The sequence below is a fragment of the Hyperolius riggenbachi genome, chromosome 5, assembly GCF_040937935.1.
Source record: "Hyperolius riggenbachi isolate aHypRig1 chromosome 5, aHypRig1.pri, whole genome shotgun sequence".
NCBI classification, from domain to species: domain Eukaryota; kingdom Metazoa; phylum Chordata; class Amphibia; order Anura; family Hyperoliidae; genus Hyperolius; species Hyperolius riggenbachi.
This window is the reverse complement of record NC_090650.1, coordinates 41,324,594-41,349,191: the sequence shown is the minus strand read 5'-3', so window position 1 is coordinate 41,349,191 and position 24,598 is coordinate 41,324,594. Positions and strand designations below refer to the sequence as shown.

The window sequence follows — 24,598 nt, the reverse complement described above, 5'->3', positions numbered from 1 at the left end:
TAAAAAGGAGGAGGCTGCACATAGGGGGCAGCACATAGAAGTTTAGGCTTACCTGTTACTTATCAGCAAGTGAAGCTAAATCCAACTTCCTGTTTGACTGCCTCATTTGCATAGATAACAGAACTAGTTTTTTTTTTTTTTAACAATTACACTTACTGTGCAGGAAAGCAGAATGGGCCTTCAGACAATTTCTTAGAAGGACAAGCACTATATGTACCTATCTTTATCTCATCCTATGACACGCCAGTTCAGGTACCCTTCGAGTTGTGCTTGCTGCAATACTTACTTTTACGTATCCATGTGGCCATGGTGTTGCAGCCCACCCTTCGGTTTAAAGCACGCACGGGAACTCCCTTGGACTGTACACCACAGAGGTACAGCACCCACTTACAGTGGGTTGCAAAAATATTCGGCCCCCTTGAAGTTTTCCACATTTTGTCATATTACTGCCACAAACATGAATCAATTTTATTGGAATTCCACATGAAAGACCAACACAAAGTGGTGTACACATGAGAAGTGGAACGAAAATCATACATGATTCCAAACATTTTTTACATATAAATAACTGCAAAGTGGTGTGTGCATAATTATTCGGCCCCCTTTGATCTGAGTGCAGTCAGTTGCCTATAGACATTGCCTGATGATTGCTAATGACTAAATAGAGTGCACCTGTGTGTAATCTAATGTAAGTACAAATACAGCTGCTCTGTGAGGGCCATGTGGGGGACACATCAACCATGTAGAAGAAGGTGCTCTGGTCAGATGAGACCAAAATGGAACTTTTGGGCCAAAATGCAAAACGCTATGTGTGGCAGAAAACTAACACTGCACATGACTCTGAACACACCATCCCCACTGTCAAATATGGTGGTGGCAGCATCATGCTCTGGGGGTGCTTCTCTTCAGCAGGGACAGGGAAGCTGGTCAGAGTTGATGGGAAGATGGATGGAGCCAAATACAGGGCAAACTTGGAAGAAAACCTCTTGGAGACTGCAAAAGACTTGAGACTGGGCCGGAGGTTCACCTTCCAGCAGGACAATGACCCTAAACATAAAGCCAGGGAAACAATGGGATGGTTTAAAACAAAACATATCTATGTGTTAGAATGGCCCAGTCAAAATCCAGATCTAAATCCAATCGAGAATCTGTGGCAAGATCTGAAAACTGCTGTTCACAAACGCTGTCCATCTAATCTGACTGAGCTGGAGCTGTTTTGCAAAGAAGACTGGGCAAAGATTTCAGTTTCTAGATGTGCAAAGCTGGTAGAGACAACCCCTAAAAGACTGGCAGCTGTAATTGCAGCAAAAGGTGGTTCTACAAAGTATTGACTCAGGGGGCTGAATAATTACGCACACCCCCACTTTGCAGTTATTTATTTGTAAAAAATGTTTGGAATGATGTATGATTTTCGATCCACTTCTCACATGTACACCACTTTGTATTGGTCTTTCACGTGGAATTCCAATAAAATTGATGCATGTTTGTGGCAGTAATGTGACAAAATGTGGAAAACTTCAAGGGGGCCGAAAACTTTTGCAACCCACTGTACTTACCTGCAGCAATACCAGAGAAGGCAAAATGTCTATCCACAAGCTGACATGCGTCAGGCTGGGTACGATGTTACAAAAACATTCTCTACAGTTTTAATCACTGTCTTCCCTATGTGAGCCGAAAAGCTATTTTTACATGAATGCTACAGAGTTAATACTAATAGGCTCACATATCATTATGTCTTCAGCAGAACACAGAGCTGGAGTTTCGGGTAGCAGCCTGCACATCGCCTAGAAGGATGATAACTTAATGCCTTTAACATGAGTGCAAACTTCCTTTCACAGCAGCATTGTACACCCGCTAATAAGGGAAGCATTGTATCATCTGCAGTATGAGATGAGGAAAAAAGTGTCTGATGTCACAGGGCCAGGTTTCCATAAAAAATACAGAGTATCTAAATGTGCCAGAATTAAAAGAGGCTAAAAGTAAAATTTAATTAATGTACCTAAAGAGAATCCTTGGAAGAACAAAGAGAAATCGAGAGCCCAATATGGTGTAGTATTGTTAAGTTGGTTGTGGTTTAAAGAGAACCCGAGGTGGGTTTGAAGAATATTATCTGCATAAAGAGGCTGGATCTGCCTATACAGCCCAGCCTCTGTTGCTATCCCAAACCCCCCTAAGGTCCCCCTGCACTCTGCAATCCCTCATAAATCACAGCCACGCTGCTGACAAACAGCTTGTCAGAGCTGGCTGTGTTTATCTCTATAGTGTCAGTCTGCTGCTCTCCCCGCCTCCTGCAGAACTCCGGTCCCCGCCTGCATCCCTTCCCTCCCTGCTGATTGGAGGGAAGGGACGGGGGCAGGGACCGGAGCTATGCAGGAGGCGGGGGAGCAGCTGAGACTGACACTACAGATGTAAACACAGCCTCACAGCACAGCTGTGATTTATTAGGGATTGCAGAGTGCAGGGGGACCTTAGTGGGGTTTGGGATAGCAACAGAGGCTGGGCTGTATAGGCAGATCCAGCCTCTGTATGCAGATAACATTCTTTAAACACACCTCGGGTTCTCTTTAAAGCAAACCATTTAGATATACTCACAAACATGGGTTCCCCATAGGCAACCACTTCAAGTGCAGGTGGGGAGTATTAGAACCTGAGCCCACTCAGGTTTTTAAGATGTCGCTCTCTGTAGATAGGAAACGGGGTAGCACCCCTCCACCGAGGGTGGAATCAAGATTTCAGCAAGGCCTGGTGTACAGAGGCGCCAGAGTAGAAAAAAAAAGGTTTAAAAACTGTCTAAAAGAGGGGGATGGTCAGGTGGACTCATCTCCCTCAAAAACATAAAACTCAATTGAGTGAGTGCCTCTGTGACAGAGGCGCTCACTTCTGCATTTAGACCCATTGAGTTATACTCCTGTTTGCCTGATGAAGCGGGACCACACCTGCACAACGCGTTGCACTAAGGCCCGGTTCACATTAGCGGTGGCCGTCCGGAATCGCCGTGCCGGAGCCGGACCGCTTGCAGAACGGACGGAACGGACGCACGGCAATAGCAATGGAAGCCTATGCGTCCGTTCACATGCGTCCGTTCTGCCGGACCGGAGCCGGACCGGATCCGGACCGGATCTGGACTCCGGCGTCCGTTCCAACATGCGCTATTTTTTGGTCCGGCTCCTCCGGCAGCCGTATCCGGAGCGGAGCCGGACTGCACCATCCGGCCAATACAAAGCAATGAGAGCCGGAGAGCGCACAACACACTGGCTACAAAAACCGGACGTTCTACCCCACTTCCTATGCATTTTGAATGGGGACCACATGGGCCCAGCGTTCAAAGAGTGGGGCAGCAGCGATTTCATGCTGGAGCTCGTTTTGGCAGCAACATGTCTGATGTCTGATAACGAGGAGGCGAACAACAGGAAGGAGAGAATTCCCAGGTTTACGAGTAAAAAATGCCTGGATCCATGGTCCCAACTGCAGTCTCTGTATCCACGGATGGTCTCCACACGTCCACCTGTCTCCAACAATGACCCCAGACCCTTCTGCTGACCTCCCAGACCCCAGGTATTTACAGGATGGTATCTCCTTAAGAAACCGGATCCGGACCGCAACCGTGTTCACACCGCACGGAAACCGGATGCAAACGGACCGGATCCGGACCGGATCCGGATAGGAACCGTACGGATCAGGTCCGGTCCGGCTCCGGTGCGGCCCGGACATCCGGTGCGGTTTTGACAAAACCGCAAGTGTGAACGGGGCCTAAGTGGAGTTAAATAAAATGTTTGTATTGATATATCGTGACTCAATTGAGTTTTATATTTTTTTGATGTAGATGAGTCCACCTGAACATCCCCCTCTTTTAGACGGTTTTAAAACGTTTTTATTCTACTCTGGCGCCTCTGTACACCAGGCCTTGCTGAAAACTATAGAGAATCCTGGATGTGAGGCAGACATTTAATGTAAAAAGTGACAGTATGAAAGGCGGGCATAAAAAGGGGGCGTGAGAAAATTTTGGGCGCCCAATTTTGGCTAATAAGTAAAATTTACCGATATTCTACGTGATAAAAGTGTAAATTACTATAGTAAAAATACAGATATTTTACTACAACTTAAAGGGAGTCTGAAGTGAAAATAAACGTATGGTATAATAATTTGTACATGTAGTACAGCTATGAAATGGAACATTAGTAGCAAATATAAGAGTCTCATATTGTTTCCAGTACAGGAAGAGTTAAGAAACTTCAGTTATCTATGCACAAGAGCTTCTCTGAGCTCTCTGACCAAGGTTGGGGGGCTTACAGTGCTGTTTTCTGAAGCACTTATCTCAACCTGTATCTCACAATTTTTTTGTTTTTTATGGTTTTACTGCAGGAAAGTTCAAAGGGTCATTAGCCCTGCTCTGTTTCATACTTTAAAATACAGAGTGATGTTTGTAAACAGCAAATATGAGAGAATGGAGCAATGTTATAAAAATGAGACTTTTCTTTGCTAATAATTTTCTATGAATTATCCGTACTACACATACAATTCATTATATAATCATTTTTTTCGCTTCAGTCCTTCATCCTTGGGCAACCATCATAATGCTAGGCTGCAGCCCTGAGATGCCACCATTCCACTTATAGTTTACTCATTAAGCACAACCATATCATTTCCAGGTCCATGTTGTTGCCTCAATAAATGATTCCAGAAGGACTCCATACTGCATATTACAAAAGACTACTGTGAAAATATCAGTGTTTACCCTACAGACCCTGGGGGCAGCACGGTGGCGTAGTGGTTATCGCTCTCGTCTTGCAGCGCTGGATCCCGTTTGAATCCCAGTCAGTTTAACACCTGCAAGGAGTTTGTATGTTCTTCCCGTGTCTGTGTGGGGTTCCTCCGGGCACTACGGTTTCCTCCCACATCCCAAAAACATACAGATTAATTGACTTCCCCCTAAATTGGCCCTAGACTACAATACATACACTACACAATACATACGCAGACATATGACTATGGTAGGGATTAGATTGTGAGCTCCAGTTAAGTGACAAGACTATATATACTCAGTACAGCGCTGCGTAAAGATGTTGGCACTATATAAATACTAAAATAAATAAAATACAGAATAGTCAGTGATCCATATGACTGATTACCTTTTCTATGGACATGGCTCGGGTTTCTGGGGTGTGGGTCGCATCCACATAAAACCCGGCTCCTGCCACAATGTGGACTCCTGTCTCTTCTGCCAGCCTTTTCAGCACCTTCACATCCCTGCTAATGCCAGTCGTGGTATTTTCCACAATGCACCCTCCTCCTGCTGCCTTAAAGGCCACCAATTCTTCCTTTACCGCCTCGGCCTCTTGGTTCAGCAGCAGGTTCTCTTTATTGCTGTAAGGGTTTTGTTTCAGCCAGAACAAGTTCTTCATCAAGATGGGCCCATCAGACAAATCCACCTGGTGGGCAGGAGGAGGGCAGTAACAGCAGCTGAATGTCATCGTCAGGTGTTCATGCGTCAGAGTTTGGCCAAGTTGATCTGGATGGACGAGACCCAATACGGTCTGTACCTTGCCGCTCAGAGACGCCATGCTGGAGACAGACACTGAGAGAGGAACGTAAGGAAGTTATTCCAGGAGAATGGAATGTCCACAAAAACAAAATGATATGCAGATGAGCAAGTGTGGGTTCACCCTAAAGTGGTATATATCAGGCTGTGACCCCCAGGCTCAGGAATGCCTGCCCAGTTCCATGCTATAGTCCCTGACTGTTTACACTAGTTTTGGAAAGAGAGGATGATAATACATATAAAAGCGTCCTGTCAGTTTTTAATCAATTCCTTACCACAGGTTTTTTTTTCCCTTCAAGACTAGAGTTAACACATCAATCTCCTCCCATTCATTCACCAATAACTTTATCGCTACCTATCACACTGAAGCAGCAAATGGTTACTGAGGATCGTTTGTGCACGCATGTCTAAATAGTTGCAACAGGAATTCTCCTACTTTGGATGACAAACTTTTTTTCTTTAACAAACCTTTTGCAAACACAATGTAAAACAATGTTCTTTTAACCGGTTCAGCGCCGCAGTGCCGAAAATCTCATGCATCCGAGCAACGTTCACCTCCCATTCATTCGCCTATAACTTTATTGCTACTTATCACAAAGAATTGATCTATATCTTGTTTTTTCCGCCACTAATTAGGCTTTCTTTGGGTAGTACATTTTGCTAAGATTTATTTTTTTCTAAATCCATTTTAACAGGAAGATTAAGAAAGAAATGAAAAAAAATTCATTATTTCTCAGTTTTTGGCCATTATAGTTTGAAATTAATATACGCTACCGTAATTAAAACTCATGTATTTTATTTGCCCATCTGTCCCGGTTATTACACCGTTTAAACGATGTCCCTAACACAATTTATGGTGCCGATATTTCATTTAGAAATAAAGGTGCATTTTTTCAATTTGCGTCCATCACTATTTATAAGCTTATAATTTTAAATATTATAATAACATACTCTCTTGACGTGCATATTTAAAAAGTTCAGACCCTTGGGTAACTATTTATGTTGTTTTTGTTTTTTTTTATTGTATTTTGTTTTTTTATAAAAAATGTATGTGGGTAATTTTTGGTGTGGGAGGGAAACTGCCTATTTTAAATGTAAAATATTATAATTCTTTAATTAAAAATGTATGTGGGTGCAGTTTACTATTTGGCCACAAGATGGCCACAGTGAAAAAAAGTCCTGGATGCGAACGATCTCGCATCCAGGAACTAAAATTCAGAGGAGAAGTTTCCTGGGGGCAGAAATACCGCGCTCTCTGGATAGAAAGCGTCGGTATTTCTGCGGGGAAGTTAGATCGGTGAATGGGAATTATATTCCTATTCACTGATCGGGGGGCTAGCGGCGGCCGCGCGTGTGGGCGCGAGCCCGATCGCGCGCACCACGCAGGCAAAGCAGCAGTGCCTATCTGGACGAGAAAGCTCGTCCAGATAGGCCGAACCGGTTAGAGGGAACCCGAGGTGAGAGGGATATGGAGGCTACCATATTTATTTCCTTGCAAACAATGCCAGTTGCCTGGCTGTCCTGCTGATCTTCTGGTATAAGTAGTGTCTGAGTCAAAACCCCGGAACAAGCATATGGCTAATCAATTAAAACCTGCGTCAGCTGAGTCAGAGTACCTGATCTGTTGCATGCTTGTTCAGGGTCTATGGCTGAAAGTATTAGGGCTGGTGCACACCAAGAGCACTTCTGAGCACTTTTAAAAATGCTAGTGCTTTGAAAAGCGCTTGGCTAATGTATTTGTATGGGATGGAGCATACCAGAGCGATGTGATTTTTCCCACAAATGCAAATGTGGGTCCTGCAGCAGTTCTGAGGCAATTCAGCCTCAGAAGTATCCAGTGGGATGCGAAAGTTTGGGCAACCTTGTTAATAGTCATGATTTTCCTGTATACATCGTTGGTTGTTATGATAAAAAAAAAAGTCAGTGAAATATATCCTATAGGAGACACACACAGTGATATTTGAGAAGTGAAATGAAGTTTATTGGATTTACAGAAAGTGTGCAATAATTGTTTAAACAAAATTAGGCAGGTGCATAAATTTGGGTACCACAAAAAAGAAATGAAATCAATATTTAGTAGATCCTCCTTTTGCAGAAATTACAGATGCTAAACACTTCCTGTAAGTTCCAATGTCTGAATTCTGGTTGAATTTGGCATTTTGGAGCATTCCTCTTTACAAAACATCTCTAGTTCATTCATTCAGGTTTGATGGCTACCAGGCATGGACAGCTCTCTTTAACTCACACCACAGATTTTCAATTATATTCAGGTCTGGGGACTGAGATGGCCATTCCAGAGCATTGTACTTGTTCCTCTGCATGAATGCCTTAGTAGATTTTGAGCAGTGTTTAGGGTCGTTGTCTTGTTGAAAGATTCAGCCCCGGCGCAGCTTCAGTTTTTTGTCACCGATTCCTGGACATTGGTATCCAGAATCTGCTGATACTGAGTGGAATCCATGAGTCCCTTAACTTTGACAAGATTCCCAGTCCCTGCACTGGCCACACATCCCTACAGCATGATGGAACCACCACCATATTTTACTGTAGGTAGCAGGTGTTTTTCTTGGAATGCTGTGTTTTTCCTCCATGCATAACGCCCCTTGTTATGCCCAAATAACTCATCAGTCCACTGCACATTATTCCAAAATGAAGCTGGCATTTCCAAATGTGCTTTAGCATACCTCAAGCGGTTCTGTTTGTGCTGTGGGCTTCCTCTGCATCACTCTCGCATACAGCATCTCCTTGTGTAAAGTGCGCCGAATGGTTGAACGATGCACTGTGACTCCATCTGCAGCAAGATGATGTTGTAGGTCTTTGGTGCTGGTCTGTGGGTTGACTCTGACTGTTCTCACCATTCATCGCTTCTGTCTATCCGAGATTTTTCTTGGTCTGCCACTTCAAGCCTTAACTTGAACTGAGCCTGTGGTCTTCCATTTCCTCAATATGCAGGGCCGGTTTAAGCAACAATGGGGCCCCAGGGCAAAATAAACCTGGGGGCCCCCCAACATATACCCCGGAACAAAAATCGGCATTAGGGGACCTTTTTTGCAGTTGGTATAGTCAGGGTGTGAAGTCCCAATCGGTCGGAGCTCCACATTCTGGCTATCCCAGCCTGCATGGGGGACAAGGGGTTAAAAAGTATCAGGAGGGGGGACCCCACATAATTTTTTTTCAAAAAAAGTTCCCACACTCTAAACATAAAAAAAAAAAATGGGAAAATAGGAACAAATGCCAGGGATCTTCATACAGCCATATTGCGGCTGTATAGCGATCCCTGGCCAAAGCGCTGCGGCTGCGTATAGACCCCCTGGAAACCCCGTCAGGAAATTTATTGCTTTCTTTTGATGCATGTAAAATTACACTACCATTAGGTTTGCTACTAAAAGTGACATTTACCGCATTTAAAAGTATACTATTTTCCTTAGAAACTTTAAAATCGATTTTCTCAAAAACTATAAGGTCTTTTTGAAAAATTGTTTTTTTCCTCTTATTCCTAATGATCTCCTTAACATATCCTGCAAATTTAGGGTTTCTAGCATTTAAGGTGGATTTGCTATTAACCATTAAAGTCAGCAGGTTTTTAAATGTGTATTTTTTTTTTCCTTTGAAATTTTAAAATCGATTTTCTCAAAAACTATAAGGCCGATTTGAAAAAAATTTTTTCCTCTTGTAGCCACTGGGGGCCCCTATAAGCTCTGGGGCCCTGGGGCAGCTGCCTCCTTTGCCTTAATGGTAGCGCCGGCCCTGTCAATATGTTCCTAACTGTGGAAACAGACGGCTTAAATCCCTGAGACAGCTTTCCGTATCCTTCCCCATGATAGTGAGCAATCTATGTCTTCAGGTCATTTGAGAGTTGTTTTGAGACCCCGATGTTGCCACTCTTCCGAGAAAATTAAAAGAGGAGGGAAACTTACAATCGACCACCTTAAATACTCTCTCATAATTGGATTCACCTGTGTACGTAGGTCAGGGGTCACTGAGCTTACCAAGCCAATTTAAGTTCCAATAATTAGTTCTAAAGGTTTTGGAATTAATAAAATGACAACAGTGCCCAAATTTATGCACCTGCCTAATTGTATTTAAATAATTATTGCGCACTTTCTATAAATCCAATACACTTTATTTCACTTCTCAAATATCACTATGTGGGTATCCTATATGATATATTTGACTCTCATTTTTTATCATAACAATCAACGATTTATACAGGAAAATCACAACGATTAACAAGGTTGCCCAAACTTTCGCATCCCACTGTAGGAAAAGTGGAAAATCGCTCTAGAACGGAGCAATTTTCCAAGCGTTTTTTTGCAAACGCTTTATACTTCCAGCTCAAACTGTACAAAAAATAAAAAAATCTCTACACCAAAACCATCTAAACATTGCTAGGCGTAACTAGAAAATCGCTAGGCACATGCCTGGAACTGCTTAGAAAAATCACTTCTAAAAACGCTTAGCGTTTGCGATTACGCTAGTGATTTTTGGCGTGCACTGGCCCATAGAGACACAGGATTAGGAGGACTGCCGGGCAAGGTGTATTGTTTAAAGAGGAGCGATCAGCCATACTATATCAGAAAAAAATAAAACCCACATAAATAAGTACGGTAGATAAATACTTGCTCTACTTACATAACATTTGTATTGCACTGTCTACATTTTGATTTTAGTGATTTCTCTACAGTAAAAAGAGAAAATCCTTCTTAGCATTTCTCATTTTAAGTGTGGCTATTTTGAAGCCAATCCTGATGTAATTTCCTCCCTTACTCTCCTCCGCCTGATGGTGTATGCATAGCCCGCTCTTCACTATAAAAAGTACATTATCTCAGCATGAGAAATATTGGCCAAGCAGAGAGAAACAGAGGTGTGGGAGGGGAAAGCAGGAGGGAAAGAGGCTTCAGCCAATCAGGCTGCATTAGTTAAATCTGAGGGGAAGTAGAGAAGCGAAAAAATGACAACCCAGCATGCCCTGCAACTTCCCTTTTTTGTACCAAATTTTGTGTGTACCAAATAAGAGTCTGGTAAACTGGGAAATTATCATTTATCAACAAGAAAAGTAATAGTGATTTTAATTTTTGGATTGCCTGGTTAGCGTCCTTATTACTTGTTTACCAGATACAAATAATGAATTGATTTTTGATTTTATGCCCGACAGTTACTGTTTAAAGAGAACCCGAGGTGTGTTTAAAGAATGTTATCTGCATACAGAGGCTGGATCTGCCTATACAGCCCAGCCTCTGTTGCTATCCCAAACCCCCCTAAGGTCCCCCTGCACTATGCAATCCCTCATAAATCACAGCCGTGCTGTGAGGCTGTGTTTACATCTGTAGTGTCCTCCTGCATAGCTCCGGTCCCTGCCCCCGTCCCTTCCCTCCAATCAGCAGGGAGGGAAGGGATGCAGGCGGGGACCGGAGTTCTGCAGGAGGCGGGGAGAGCAGCAGACTGACACTATAGAGATAAACTTTATATACACATATGGACAAGCACCATCAATAATTAAATAATGATTGAAATGATGTGAGGGGGATGTGCTACTTGGGCAAAATTTAAATAATCAAAAGCAACCAAGAAGAAGTACCCAATTCAAACAGCACCAAACCTCTCAAAGTAATGTTCGAAAATACAAAAAACTTTATTGGTAACATAGCAACCATATAATTAAAAACAATATTAAAATTCACCAAAGGTGAAACTGGCAGAGTACATGATGAAGTAGTTGGAAAATACACAAATAAATAAATCACAGGTCCTCGCAATTAATCCCAAAGTAGTAAAATATTTGAGTGGTACATTAATAAATAGATCAGTAAGTCAATCATGCTCTCGAAATAACTTGTTCAATAGACATCTATAAAGTGCAAAACATGAATTTCTGACAAAAAAGTGCTATATAGTGCAAATGATTCATTAAAGACAATTTGATAAGTCTCATATGAGAACAGTAATGATAAACAGTGTGAAACCACACTAAAGTACAACAAATCGGTTCGTAAATAGGTTAAGTATATAAATCACAATAGGTCACAGCAAGGATGAATGAGATAGCTAGAGTGAGAACACTGAACAGTGCAGCACCACTATATTGGCAGATGAAAGTAGAGAGAGCTAACAAATTACATAACAAACCGTGCAAAAGAAATGATAATATTCACAATAGAGGCAGAGGACTTACATGAGGGAGAGGGAGGAGGACGCCTAAGTACACCGCCGTACGCCTGAATGCATCGCGCGGGCTCTACCCGCTTCAGAAGGGCTCTACCCGCTTCAGAAGGAGGCCTCCTTCTGAAGCGGGTAGAGCCCTTCTGAAGCGGGTAGAGCCCGCGCGATGCATTCAGGCGTACGGCGGTGTACTTAGGCGAGGACCTGTGATTTATTTATTTGTGTATTTTCCAACTACTTCATCATGTACTCTGCCAGTTTCACCTTTGGTGAATTTTAATATTGTTTTTAATTATATGGTTGCTATGTTACCAATAAAGTTTTGTATTTTCGAACATTACTTTGAGAGGTTTGGTGCTGTTTGAATTGGGTACTTCTTCTTGGTTGCTTTTGACTATAGAGATAAACACAGCCAGCTCTGACAAGCTGTTTGTCAGCAGCGTGGCTGTGATTTATGAGGGATTGCAGAGTGCAGGGGGACCTTAGGGGGGTTTGGGATAGCAACAGAGGCTGGGCTGTATAGGCAGATCCAGCCTCTGTATGCAGATAATATTCTTCAAACCCACCTCGGGTTCTCTTTAAAAGGAAATAAACATGTCAGCCTCCATATCCCTCTCACCTCGGGTTCCCTTTAAATGCCTGTAAAAGCATGCCAGGAATGGGGCTTGTCGCGGAACAGACCGAATACACTGGCGGGAGCAAGATTTGGAAAACGAGTCCGTTTGTCACTAAGAACATTTCATCCATTCCAGACATGAATGTTTATGATTTAGAATAAGGTTTTATCACTGAGCCAGAGGACTTCATTCTGCCCAGAAACATTTTACAGTCAGAGAGGAGCGCGTTTATGGCCGCAGATATACGGATTGTCCCCGAAACCACTAAATAAAAAAAAGTTTCACTTTTCCCAGCAGTAAGTTTTGAAAATAGTAATACCAGTCCTGGTGTGAAATTGCTCACTGATTAAAAACGGTAGCCAGGAGGTATTGTGAAACCGCTACAGAAAAGGGCAGATTCAGCTGTGGATTTTAACCAATCCTGTAATCAGCCTGATCATCGTCATCTGCCTTCCCTTCATGACAGACCTGATGTACCAATAACAGATTAGACCTGAATGCACAGGAAGTGTTCACATATCTAGGATGCAGGGCAGAGGCGTACCTAGGGTTTTCAGCGCCCAGGGAAAAAATGCGCCCCCCTCACCCCAATCAGATAGCCAGATGTTCCCCCCTTTAAAGAGACTCTGTAACAAAATGTTCAGCCTTATTTCTTCTATCCTATAAGTTCCTATACCTGTTCTAATGTGGTCTGTGTTACTGCAGCCTTTCCTAATTGCACAGTGGCTGTGTTATCTCTGTTAAATAATCAAATCTTCTTTCCTCTGACAGCTTTGTCGGGTTCAGGCAGGAATGTGCTGTCTGCTGTTAATAGGCAGAAGCTATACACACCCTCTCCACAGCCTATCACAAGCTGGTAACAGCTATGTCTTTTGTTTGTAAACACTGCCTAAAACTGGCAATTGGATTGCAGCAGGGAGAGGCAGAAACAGCACAGAGGGGCCCAGGAGAACATAAAGCATAGAATAGTATGATTTTTATATTAACAATTTTAGAGTACAGATTCTCTTTAAATAGCCAAATGTGTGCCCCTTTAGTTATCCAGATATGCCCCCCTTCACCCTGTTTAGATAGCCAGATATGCTCCCTTTATATAGCCTTATTCTTCTGCTGTTAACACTTCTGTAGAGGTAGGGTGAGAAGCAGGGGCACTTTAGGCAGCCAGCAAGCCACCTCTCATGCACGTTGGGGTGCATTGGCCGTGTTGAGCGCCCGAACAGTGCTGCGCCGGGGACATATGTTCCCCCTTGCCCACCCATAGCTACGCCTTCAGAAATCTATGGGCCCTGTACTGGGCAAACTTACTGGGCCATTCCACTCACATTGCACATAACAATCTTTGAAGGCCTGAGCACACTAACGTCTGTGTGTCTGCTTTTCATGGCTGGGAGCATTCTGTGTAAGGCCCGGTTCACATTGGGTTTTTTTATGGACCTGAAGCGGAACGTATACTGTACAAACGGAACAGATGCAAACGGATCCAATGTTAACCTATGGATCCGTTCACATCCATCCGCTTGAACGGATCCGTTGCCTACGTTTCCTTCAACGGAAAAATGCTGCAGGGCCTATTTTTCCAGACCGTTGTGCCCAGCGGACCGGAAATGAAAGAAAACGCTGTGCATTGGGGGCAATGGGGAACGGAACGTTTCTTCACACTAGTGAGGGGGGTGGGGGGGGTGGGGGGGATGGGAACCTGAGTGAGGGAGGGTGCAGCAGCCGGGCGGGTGGGTGAGTGAGAGTTAAAACATACCTATTCGTCTTACGAAGCCAGCGGTATAGAGGATTTCAGGCTTTTGTCTACTTCTGCGTTGTGTAGTCACATGATGCAGAAGAAGGAAGCCTGAAACCCTCTATACCAGAGTTCCCCAACCCTGTCCTCAAGTACCACCAACAGTACATGTTTTGCAGGAAACCACAAACATGCACAGGTGAGGTAATTACTGTCTCAGCAGAGCTGATTAACTGCCTGTGTGGATTTCCACAAAACATGCACTGTTGGTGGGCCCTGAGGACAGGGTTGGGTAACACTACATACCACCGGCTTCCTAAGACAAATAGGTATGTTTTAACCCTCACTCACTTACCCGCCTGGGTGCTGCACCCTCCCTCACCTCCCAAATGGAGTGAAAGCCGATCGGTGATCAGATCCGTTTTCACGGATCCGTTTGCCAGTGTGCATTAAGCCATCCGGATCCGGTGAAGCGGAGACCGGATCTGCTTGGCTTTAAAATGTAATGTGAAGCAGGCCTTAGCTCAGTTTATTAAGACTGTAACTGCGCCTGCACAGAACGGTCACAGCTATGGAAGCATGATGGAGGAGGCACCCGGCCCGGAACAGTGATTGCGCAGTGCCCCGCAACCCTGCTTGATTGTGTGGACTTCACAGGAGCCCAACGGATGAGACTGGAAGGATATTGAGGGAACTGACAGACTGCAGGGGGCTGGGAGGAGTAAAAATCATGTTCTCCCATTTGTCTCAAGTTTACTTTAATCACTGAGGTGACTCCTGGATGAGCCTCCCAGCACCTCTCACCACGTGTGGCACTGTTTGCCGGGCCCCAGATTCACTTTGGCCCCATACAGCAGTCCCCCTCGTGATGCCCTGAAGGCGGCCCTGATTCTGCTTATCAGCCTGGCTACTGTTATCTGCCTATCAGACCTGATGTGTAACAGGTCACAATTTGAGTATTGCTAAAGGCCTGACTTAAAGCAGACCTGAGTGCAGAACATCTCTGCTCTAAAAGAGAAGCAACAGTATAATCACTTTATTTTTTTTAATTATTTTTTTTACTGTTTACAGAACTGCTGCAATACATCTGCAGTGTCTACTTCCTGCTTTCTTAGAAGCAGACAAAGGGTTAACATTCTATGTTTACCAGCTTTATTAGGGTGTGGCTGCCGAATGTCTGTGCTGACACAGCTGAGAGATCACATTACACTTGTGATTTCTTAAAGATGAGGGGGAATTGGGCTCTTCTCTCTAAAAACACACAGGGTGCATTTCTCTCTGTTTTCCTTGTGGCCTGTGCAAGAGTTCCAGTCCACTTTAACCTCCTGAGCGTTACGCCGCTCAGGAGGTTTTGTTAGTTTGTGCCCCCAGAATTAATGAATTTGCTCACATGCTATAAAAGCTTTAGCTAGCACTAGGCTAGCTAGTAAAGGTGTCCGGCACCCACTGATCGCCTGCGATCCCCCCGTTTATACATTACCCAGCCTGGATCCAGCGATCGGAGCAGCCTCCCCGCACAGCTCCGGTATCTCTATGGGGATGGTCGCACTTGACATCGCCAATGTAATGCGCAAACCCGATCCTCCCCATAGAGATACCGGAGCTGTGCGGGGAGGCTGCTCCGATCGCTGGATCCAGGCTGGGTAATGTATAAACGGGGGGATCGCAGGCGATCAGTGGGTGCCGGACATCTTTACTAGCTAGACTAGTGCTAGCTAAAGCTTTTACAGCCATGTGAGCAAATTCATTAATTCTGAGGGACTCCTAAGGACAGAGAGCGGTATGTCCACTGTGTCGGGCATACCGCCGACTGTCCCCAGGAGTCCCTCAGTATAATTTTAACTTATCCTATGGCTGTAATAGCTTCAGCTAGCACTAGGCTAGCTAGTAGAAGTGGCTGGCATCCCCCCCCCCCCCCTCCGATCGCCCACTAAATCCATTACTCAGACTGGATCCAGCGATCGCGCAGCCTCCCTGCACATCTCCGGTCCTTTCTATATTGGAGCACAGCGTGACCAAGCGTCCACTGAGACGCGAAACGGCCATCGCAAGCCCCATCTGGTCCCCGGCACCCGCCCACCTCCATCACACCATCACCTAAGCATCCTTTACTTGGATGTACCATTGACGCATCACCTGTACCAGAGCACTGCAATAAAGAAATAGGACGGAAGGTGCCCGGAGGTTTTGTTTCTTTCTCTATGCAATTGAAGGAGGGTCGGGTCTGCGTCTGACGTCGGCAACGTCATGAAATGATGTTTGAACCTCCCCATAGAGAAGAGCAGAGCTGTCTGGGGAGGCTGCGCCGATCGCTGGATCCAGGCTGGGTAATGTATTAGTGGGCGATCAGGGGGATCATCAGTAATCGGGGGGAGATGCCGGCCACCTCTACTAGCTAGCCTAGTGCTAGCTGAAGCTATTACAGCCATGGGATAAGTTAAAACTATACTGGGGACTCTCGGCTGCAAAACCTCCTGAGCGGCGTAACGCTCAGAAGGTTAAGTAGGCTGAGGCCTCAGCCAATAATCAGGCATGTGAAGAGCACCCGACCTTCAAACAATCCGCCTGGCAGATCTACTCAACCCCAGAAATGCTGATCCCCCCATCCCAATGCTCATGCCTCACTCGGCTTGTGACACGCGCCGGTCGTTGTCCCACCGTCGTCCTCCTACCCCTCTGCATGGCAACACAGTGTATTGTCAGCTACACAGCGATGTTGCCCAAGGGGATCAGGCCCTGATCCCAAATGGGTGACATCCGTCAGGCGACACTAAAAGGTACCCCATACAGCTAGTGATTTTGACGCCCCAAACAACAGATCCCTCTTTTTGAATCTGGTGGGAGGGAGATTTGTTGACTGACATAAACCGCAGGCCAATTCCCAATTGATTTCAGCATGAAATCTTGCAGGAAACAGGTGTTCCTACACCCCCCTCCTTTTATGGGGTCATATCTATCTAGATGAAATCAAGCGCATGTGTAATCTTACGACTGCTGCCAGTTGGCTGCATTTTAATTGCACCTCATTGGGGCTGCAGGCGCCCAGTCCAATCGTTCCTCCAAAAAAGGCCATATCCCTTCAAAACAGACACGCTAGTGATCCTGGTAACAATATCTGCCTGCAAAGGTATGATCCTACAAGACTCTTGTCACATGTGGTTACTTATTGACTCATAGGCAACAAGTTACACTGTGCAGTTCTACCAGCCACTAGAAAACAACTTGAGAGTTTTCATAGCTTCACTATAGCAGAACAAACTGTTAGCAGAAATACAGCTGACAGCAAACTTACCCAGCCAGTCCCAGCTCTATATCTACATGTACAGCTAACAGTTTCCAGCAGGCATAGCAGTGGGACGGGACACGCCTGCCTGATGCTAATCAGAGAGTCATTGGCTGATAGAAACCGTCCAGTGATTGGCCAGAGAGAGGTCACCACGCTTAGTACTTTGCTCCCTATAGCTGTGTATAGAGCAGGCTGAGTTTGCTCTGCGGATGTCACGTGTCACAGTCATCAGATCAGTCTCCCCTGTGGCTCTGTCACACTGTCATCAGTCTCTCCTGTGCACACTGTGAAGCAGGGATGGCTTCATGGATCTGACTGTGCAGGAAAATGTAGGATTCATAACTCTAGGCAAGACTGCTGCTGTGCCCCCAGTCTGCTGAGTCAGAGCTCCTCTGTGATTTATGCTGCATGGGTGTATTCATTATGCATGCCAGTGTGGAGTTACATACAGTTACTTCACAGCACATCCTGCTGCTTCTGCATCAGTTGTTACTGTTATTAATTAGGAGGGATTTCTATTCTATTTGCAGCTAGCTATTAAAGGACAACTGTAGTGAGAGGTCTATGGAGGCTGCCATATTTATTGCCTTTTAACCATTTCAGCCGTCAGGTAATTTTCACTTTATGCATCAGAGCAATTTTCACCTCCCATTCATTCGCCAATAACTTTATCACTAATTATCACAATGAATTGATCTATATCTTGTTTTTTCCGCCACTAATTAGGCTTTCTTTGGGTGGGACATTTTGCTAAGAATTATTTTTTTCTAAATGCATTTTCTCCAGAATATTAAGAAAAAAATGCATTATTTCTCTGTTTTCGGCCATTATAGCTTTGAAATAATATATGCTACTATAATTAAAACCCACATATTATATTTGCCCATTTGTCCCAGTTATTACACCATTTAAATGATGTCCCTATCACAATGTATGGCGCCAATATTTTATTTGGAAATAAAGGTGCATTCAGCTGCATTCAGTTTTGCGCCCATCACTATTTACAAGCTTATAATTTTAAAAAAATGTTCGTAATATACCCTCTTTACATGCATATTAAAAAATTTCAGATCCTTAGGTAACTATTTATGGGTTGTTGTTGTTTTTTATTGTAATTTTTTGTTTTTCATTCAAAATTTTATTTGGGTAATTTTTGGTGTGGGAGGTACACAGTTAATTTTAAATGTAATAATGTGTGTTTATTTCATTAAAAAATGTAAGTAGATGTAGTTTTAGTATTTGGCCACAAGATGGTCACAGTTAAAAAACATTTTTTTAATCCTGGAAGCGAACGCTCTCGCTTTCAGGAAGCATAAGGAGAACGGGAAACTTTTTTTTTTTTTATCAGAAAGACGGCGGCTTCTGATAAGAAGCTGTCAGTTTTTTTAGTGGGGACTTGGATCAATGAATGGGAAATTGGATCAATGAATGGGAACCATTTTCCCATTCATTGATTTCCGGGCTAGCGGGGGACAACACGGGCGCGAGGAGCGCGCAGCAGCGCAACAGCAGCCACCTGGACATGACAATCACGTCCAGGCGGCTTAAATGGTTAAACATTACCAGTTGCTTGGTAGCCCTGCTGATCTATTTGGCTGCAGTAGTGGCTGAATAATACCAGAAACTAGCATGCAGCTAAGCTTGTCAGATCTGACAATAATGTCAGAAACACCTGATCTGCTGCATGCTTGTTCATGGGCTATGGCTAAAGGAATTCGAGGTAAGAGGATCAGCAGGATAGCCAGGCAACTAGTATTGCTTAAAAGGAAATAAATAGGGCAACCTGCATATACCTCTCACTACGCTGTCCTTTATCTAGTTCACCATTGAATGTTTTTTTCTCCTTATGGACCAGAGCAATTTTCATCTTACAGCACTCCTCACATTCATTTGCCAATAACTTTATTACTGCTTATCACAATGAAATGATCTATATTTTGTTTTGTTTTTTTCCACCACAAATTCGGCTTTTTGTGGGCGATACGTGTTTTTAGTTATTACTTTATTTTCTATGCATTTTATAGGTATAAACAAGAAAAAAATGGAAAAATACACTATTTTTCCAATTGCATCCCCTTTAGTTTTAAAATAAGAAATGCTTTGCGAATTAGTCCCGGCTATCACAACATTTAAATGATGTTCCTAATACAATGTATGGCGACAATATATTATTTGGAAACAAAGGTGTATTTTTCCTATTTTAGGTTTTTTTGTGTCCGGTCAATAAATACAAGCCCTTATTTACTAACATAACAGTAATATACCCTCAGGACATACATATTAAAAAAGGCCCTAGTCTCTAACATAACTATTTATGATATATATGTTTTTTTAATGCTATCACTTTTTTTTAACCACTTGAGGACCACAGGTTTATACCCCCTAGTGACCATGCCATTTTTTTCAGTTCAGCACTTCACAAAGTTAACGGTTTATTGCTTGGTCATACAACTTAGCACCCAAATAAATTTTACCCCCTTTTCTTCTCACAAATAGAGCTTTTGTTTGGTGGTCTCTGATTGCTGCTGCTATTTGTTGTTGTTGTTGTTTTTATTAATTAAAAAAAAGAGTGACATTTTTGTGTTTTTCTTATCCCCCCTCCCCCTCTAAATTAGCCCTACACTACGTTGCATACACTACATGATGCAGGGATTCGATTCTGAGCCCCTTCACCCTTCCGAGGGACAGTTAAGCGACAGTAGTATACTCTGTACAGCGTTGCACAGGATGCCAGGCCAACACTATATAAATGTTTATTTTTTTAATAAAAACATAACACAGCGTGCCAGCACTAATCAGCCACTGGCAGACCGATCTCACAACCATGGGATTGTGAGCTCCTGTCTAATCTCCCTCCTCGTGAGATGATGCCATATGGCGTCCTAGTTGAACAAGGGAGCCACTCTGCGGTCGTTGATTGGCGTTAGGCGGTCGCAAAGTGTGGTTAAACTAATGTTTTATTATGGTAACTATAGCAGAGGGGGAAATAAGGGGTTAAAATTAATGAGTTTTTTTTTTAATTTTACATATATGTGTGTGTGTAATTTTATTTTTTGGCCACATATCACTGATCATCATTCGATACCGGGACTCTGAATCTGCCTCGCGTGGGTGTGTGTGTGTGTGGGGGGGGGGGGGGGGGGGTTGGAATCGCAGGCGCGCTCATTCGTAGAACCCACAGGTGCATATAATTCAATAACCCACATATTGCTCTTGTACCTGCAGGCAAGTTACAATAAAAGGCTTTCGGCTGTGCTCGCGGGCCGGTGATAGCCACCAGGGTGGGCAGCGGAGGAGTAAACACTAAAAACCATTCCTCTTTGAAGAATGGAAGGGAATTTTCTTCACACAGGTTATGATTAAAGCTAAAAGAAATGCTTGTCTTGAGTTACTTGTCAGCTGTAACTGGAGTTATAAAATGGGACTTACAGAATTACAGCTTTGTTGATAGCTGTTATTAATCGTTCTGGGAAACTCCGACAAGTCCTTCCCCCCAAGTTTTCTGTACACATTTTTCTCTACAAATCGACACACTGAATCCAGGCAGGACAACAAGCAATCTAGGGCCCATTCCCACTTGAGATTGCAAAACGCTAGTTATTGGGTTTTTTTTTTTTCACAATTATCGTATACTTTTAACTATACATTTTTACAACTTTTGAACGAATGCGATTTGCGCTTTAAATACATTGCAATCCCGTTTGAAAGAAATGCTGCATGTAGTGTGTTTGCGTTTACCGCGAATCGATGGCAATCGTGGCAGTCAGATCACTACCATATAGTTAACATTACACTAGTGCTATAAAAAGCTCTAGCGATCGCCGACGATTTGGCGATTAGTGGTAAACGCCCCCTAATTGCCTAAGAGTGAATGGGCCCTTACTGGGGGCTAGAGAGGGTCATTCAGCATTTTGGGAGTGATTGCGCTCCATTGAAAAGGATAAGAGCACTGCAAAATCGCCTTTGAATTACTTTTCGAAAGCGATATTGTAGCAATTTTGGGGCCATTTTTTTTTTAAGTTTAAAGGATACCCGAAGTGACATGTGACATGATGAGATAGACATGGGTATGTACAGTGCCTAGCACACAAATAACTTTGCTGTGTTCCATTTTTTCTTTCTCTGCCTGAAAGAGTTAAATATCAGGTATGTAAGTGGCTGACTCAGTCCTGACTCAGACAGGAAGTTACTACAGTGTGGCCTTCACTGATAAGAAATTCCAACCATAAAACACCTTCCTAGCAGAAAATGGCTTCTGAGAGTAAGAAAGAAGTAAAAAGGGGAATTTCTTATCAGTGAGGGTCACACCGTAGTCACTTCCTGTCTGGACTGAGTCAGCCACTTACATAACTGATATTTCACTCTTTCAGTCAGAGAAAGAAAAGAAGGAACACATCATCGTTATTTGTGTGCTAGGCACTGTACATACACATGTCTATCTCATCATGATGTCACGTGTCACCTCGGGTATCCTTTAATATACTTATTGGGTGTTCCGATGTCCAGCTTCTGTCTGTCCGTAGCCCCGCCCCTAGCAGAAGAGGTCACAGACACTTCTCTGATTGGAGCTAGAGAAGCACCTATGACCTCTTGTGCTAGAGGGCGGGGCTAAGGGTGGAAGCCGGACATGGGGACATACGGTAAGTATAATAAACTTTATTCACAGAGGAAAAAAATAAATGCAGATAAATACACCCACACATCCAGGAATCACGGTCCAGAGATGGATTAAAGCGGAATTAAACTCTGACATAATATTCAATAAAAATGTGTTTTCCTACTTTTTATATCCCATACAGTTATCATATTTGCATTTGTGCAAAAGTATTATTATTCATTTAGAAATTACAAATTCCCAAAGTACAGTTGTATTTGCTTTGAAAGCTGCCATTGCATTTTATTCCTATTCCATTTTATTCCTAACTGGTGTACAGTATTTATGTTGTAATGTACCCAGTAATGATTTCTGAGCAGTGTATCAGTTCTGAACGCATTAGCAGAAGTTTCTGTACAGTCAGGGAATGTTTACATTCCTCTCTGCTACAATTAAGTAAACACAAGATAATGTTACCACCAGGTCAGATGTCCCTGCAGGGAGCATTCTACTGAAAAAGTAAGTCCCCTGTTTTAACCCTTTGAATGCTGTTCTGTTCTGCTGTAAATAATCTTTTATAGCAAAGAAGAAATGCTGGGTGTTATACCTCTTTAAGATGGGCCTTATGCTACGTACACACATGCGACAACGATCGTTCGTTGAGAACGACGAACGAACTTTTAATTGATGAAAGAACGACCTATGTAAAGTTAGTTTTAAAATGTGTGTAACGATCTGATCGTTAGAACGAACGTTACATCACGTAAAGCAACTATTGCGCTTGCGCATAAAAATGAGAAGTTTCATGGAGAAATAGCGAAATGCGCATGTCAAGCCTAGTACGAACGATCGTTTCCAACGATGTACTACTTTTGCAAACGATCGTCGTTGGAAAAAATCCGCCGAGACAGAACTTTCTTTTGTAGCGATTTGGCTCGTTCGTCGTTTGCCTTAATAGTCGGTGGTTCGTTTTTTGTAACGATCGTCGTTGGTAAAGATCGGGGAACGATCGTTACAAACGACTATAGTCGCATGTGTGTACGCACCTTTAGGCTGGTTTCACAGTGGGACGTTACAGGCGCACGTTAGAGCAGCCTGTAACGCACCCCACCGCACAGCAATGAAAAATCAATGGGGCTGTTCACAGTGCGGACGTTGCGTTACATTGTAACGCTGCGTCACAAGGCAACGTACTGCATGCAGTACTTTGGACTGCTTGCACATGCTCAGTAATGTTGGGGAGGAGCGGAGAGCGGCCAGGCACATGGCTAATAAATATGCACTGCACATTATGACGTGCAGTGTTTACTTCCTGGAGCAGCCGCTCTGTGCGACGATTGGCCGGCGGGACCACGTGATGCCGCATGCGCACAAGAGTGCGCATCACGGCATCACTGACGCCAGAGTGAGCTGCACAACGCGGCTCACTCTGACGTCCAGATCCAGCACCACCAGGCGTTGAGTTAGGGGGACGTTATGCGACCTTAACGCCCCCTCTAACGCAACGTCCTGGTGTGAAATTAGCCTTAGACAAGGTAGTAGATTTCTGCCCTCCTTTTGGTCATTTTGCTAAGCTGAAGTGGAGAGAGGTCAGAGAAGGTGGCTGGTGGCCTCCTTTACAACCACTAGGCCCAGGGAACCTGTCTAGGTTGCCTAGTGGATGATCCTGCTCTGTCGCAATCCCTCTGGGGATCGATGCACAAATTGCTTGAGTTATTTCAAGTTGTAGCAGCGATTCCTAGTGGAGCCCAGGCTTTACTGGTGGAAAACAGACTTTGAAATATTAATTGTTTTACTACCTTGCAGCGATCTATACTGATTAGATTCCAGCATAAATGATTGATGCAATGGGGAAGGTATATTGATACAAACCCTCCTCCTCCTCCTGTTTGTGTTTCCACTGCCCACCAATCAATTTTGACGTATAATCTGATTAATTATCAGTGGAGGGTGCCCTAGTTATCTAACAGATTTTCATTAGATTTGATATTGTTATTGAATATGATGTCTACTCCAATAGAAATGTCTCAGCGTATGCCTACCTTAATAAAGAGGACCTGAACTCTTGCATAGGACAGAAGGAAAACATAGAGAAATGCACCTTGTATGTATTTAGAGAGTTCAGCCTGTCTAATTCCCTCTCATCTGTGACTAATCACCTCTGTAATTTGATCACTCAGCTGTGTCAGCTCAGGAATCCCCTCTACCACAGCAGAGCTGCTAATTTGTAAACACAGGATGTTAACCCTATGCCTGCTTCCGTGAAAGCAGGAAGTAGACACACTGCAGATTTGTGGCAGGATTTGTATCAGCTGTAACAAAAAAATGTTTTTCTGTAAAGGTCATTCTGCTGTTGCTTATCTTATAGAGCAGAGAGGAAGTTCCGAGTTCAGGTCCACTTTAAGGTAACAGTCTATGTGGGAAGCAGTATTTATTGTCAAACGTAATTTAGTTTGTGGCTTCTTTAAAATGATACTGGTATTGTGTTGTGTATTTAAAGAGACACTGAAGTGAAAAAAAATATGATATAATGAATTGGTTGTGTAGTACGGATAATTACTAGAACATTAGTAGCAAAGAAAATATTCTCATATTTTTTATTTTCAGTTATATAGTGTTTTTTGTTAATAATATTGCATCATTCTCTAATACTGTATTTGCAGTTTACACACTA

At 43.5% G+C, this 24,598-nt stretch overlaps 1 protein-coding gene across 2 annotated transcripts in view; it reads right to left on the bottom strand.

Moving 5' to 3' along the window:
• Positions 1 to 17,405, bottom strand: part of PTER (phosphotriesterase related) — a 131,820-nt gene extending 114,415 nt beyond the window's left edge. For both annotated transcript variants that reach the window (XM_068235546.1, XM_068235545.1), the window contains exons 1-2: positions 17,337 to 17,405; positions 5,130 to 5,575 (exon numbers count right to left, since the gene is read on the bottom strand). In XM_068235546.1, the coding sequence (XP_068091647.1) occupies positions 5,130 to 5,561 (432 nt within the window). In that variant the 5' untranslated portion in view covers positions 5,562 to 5,575; positions 17,337 to 17,405. The remainder of the gene's footprint in view (positions 1 to 5,129; positions 5,576 to 17,336) is intronic.
• Between the last annotated feature and the right edge of the window lie 7,193 nt (positions 17,406 to 24,598).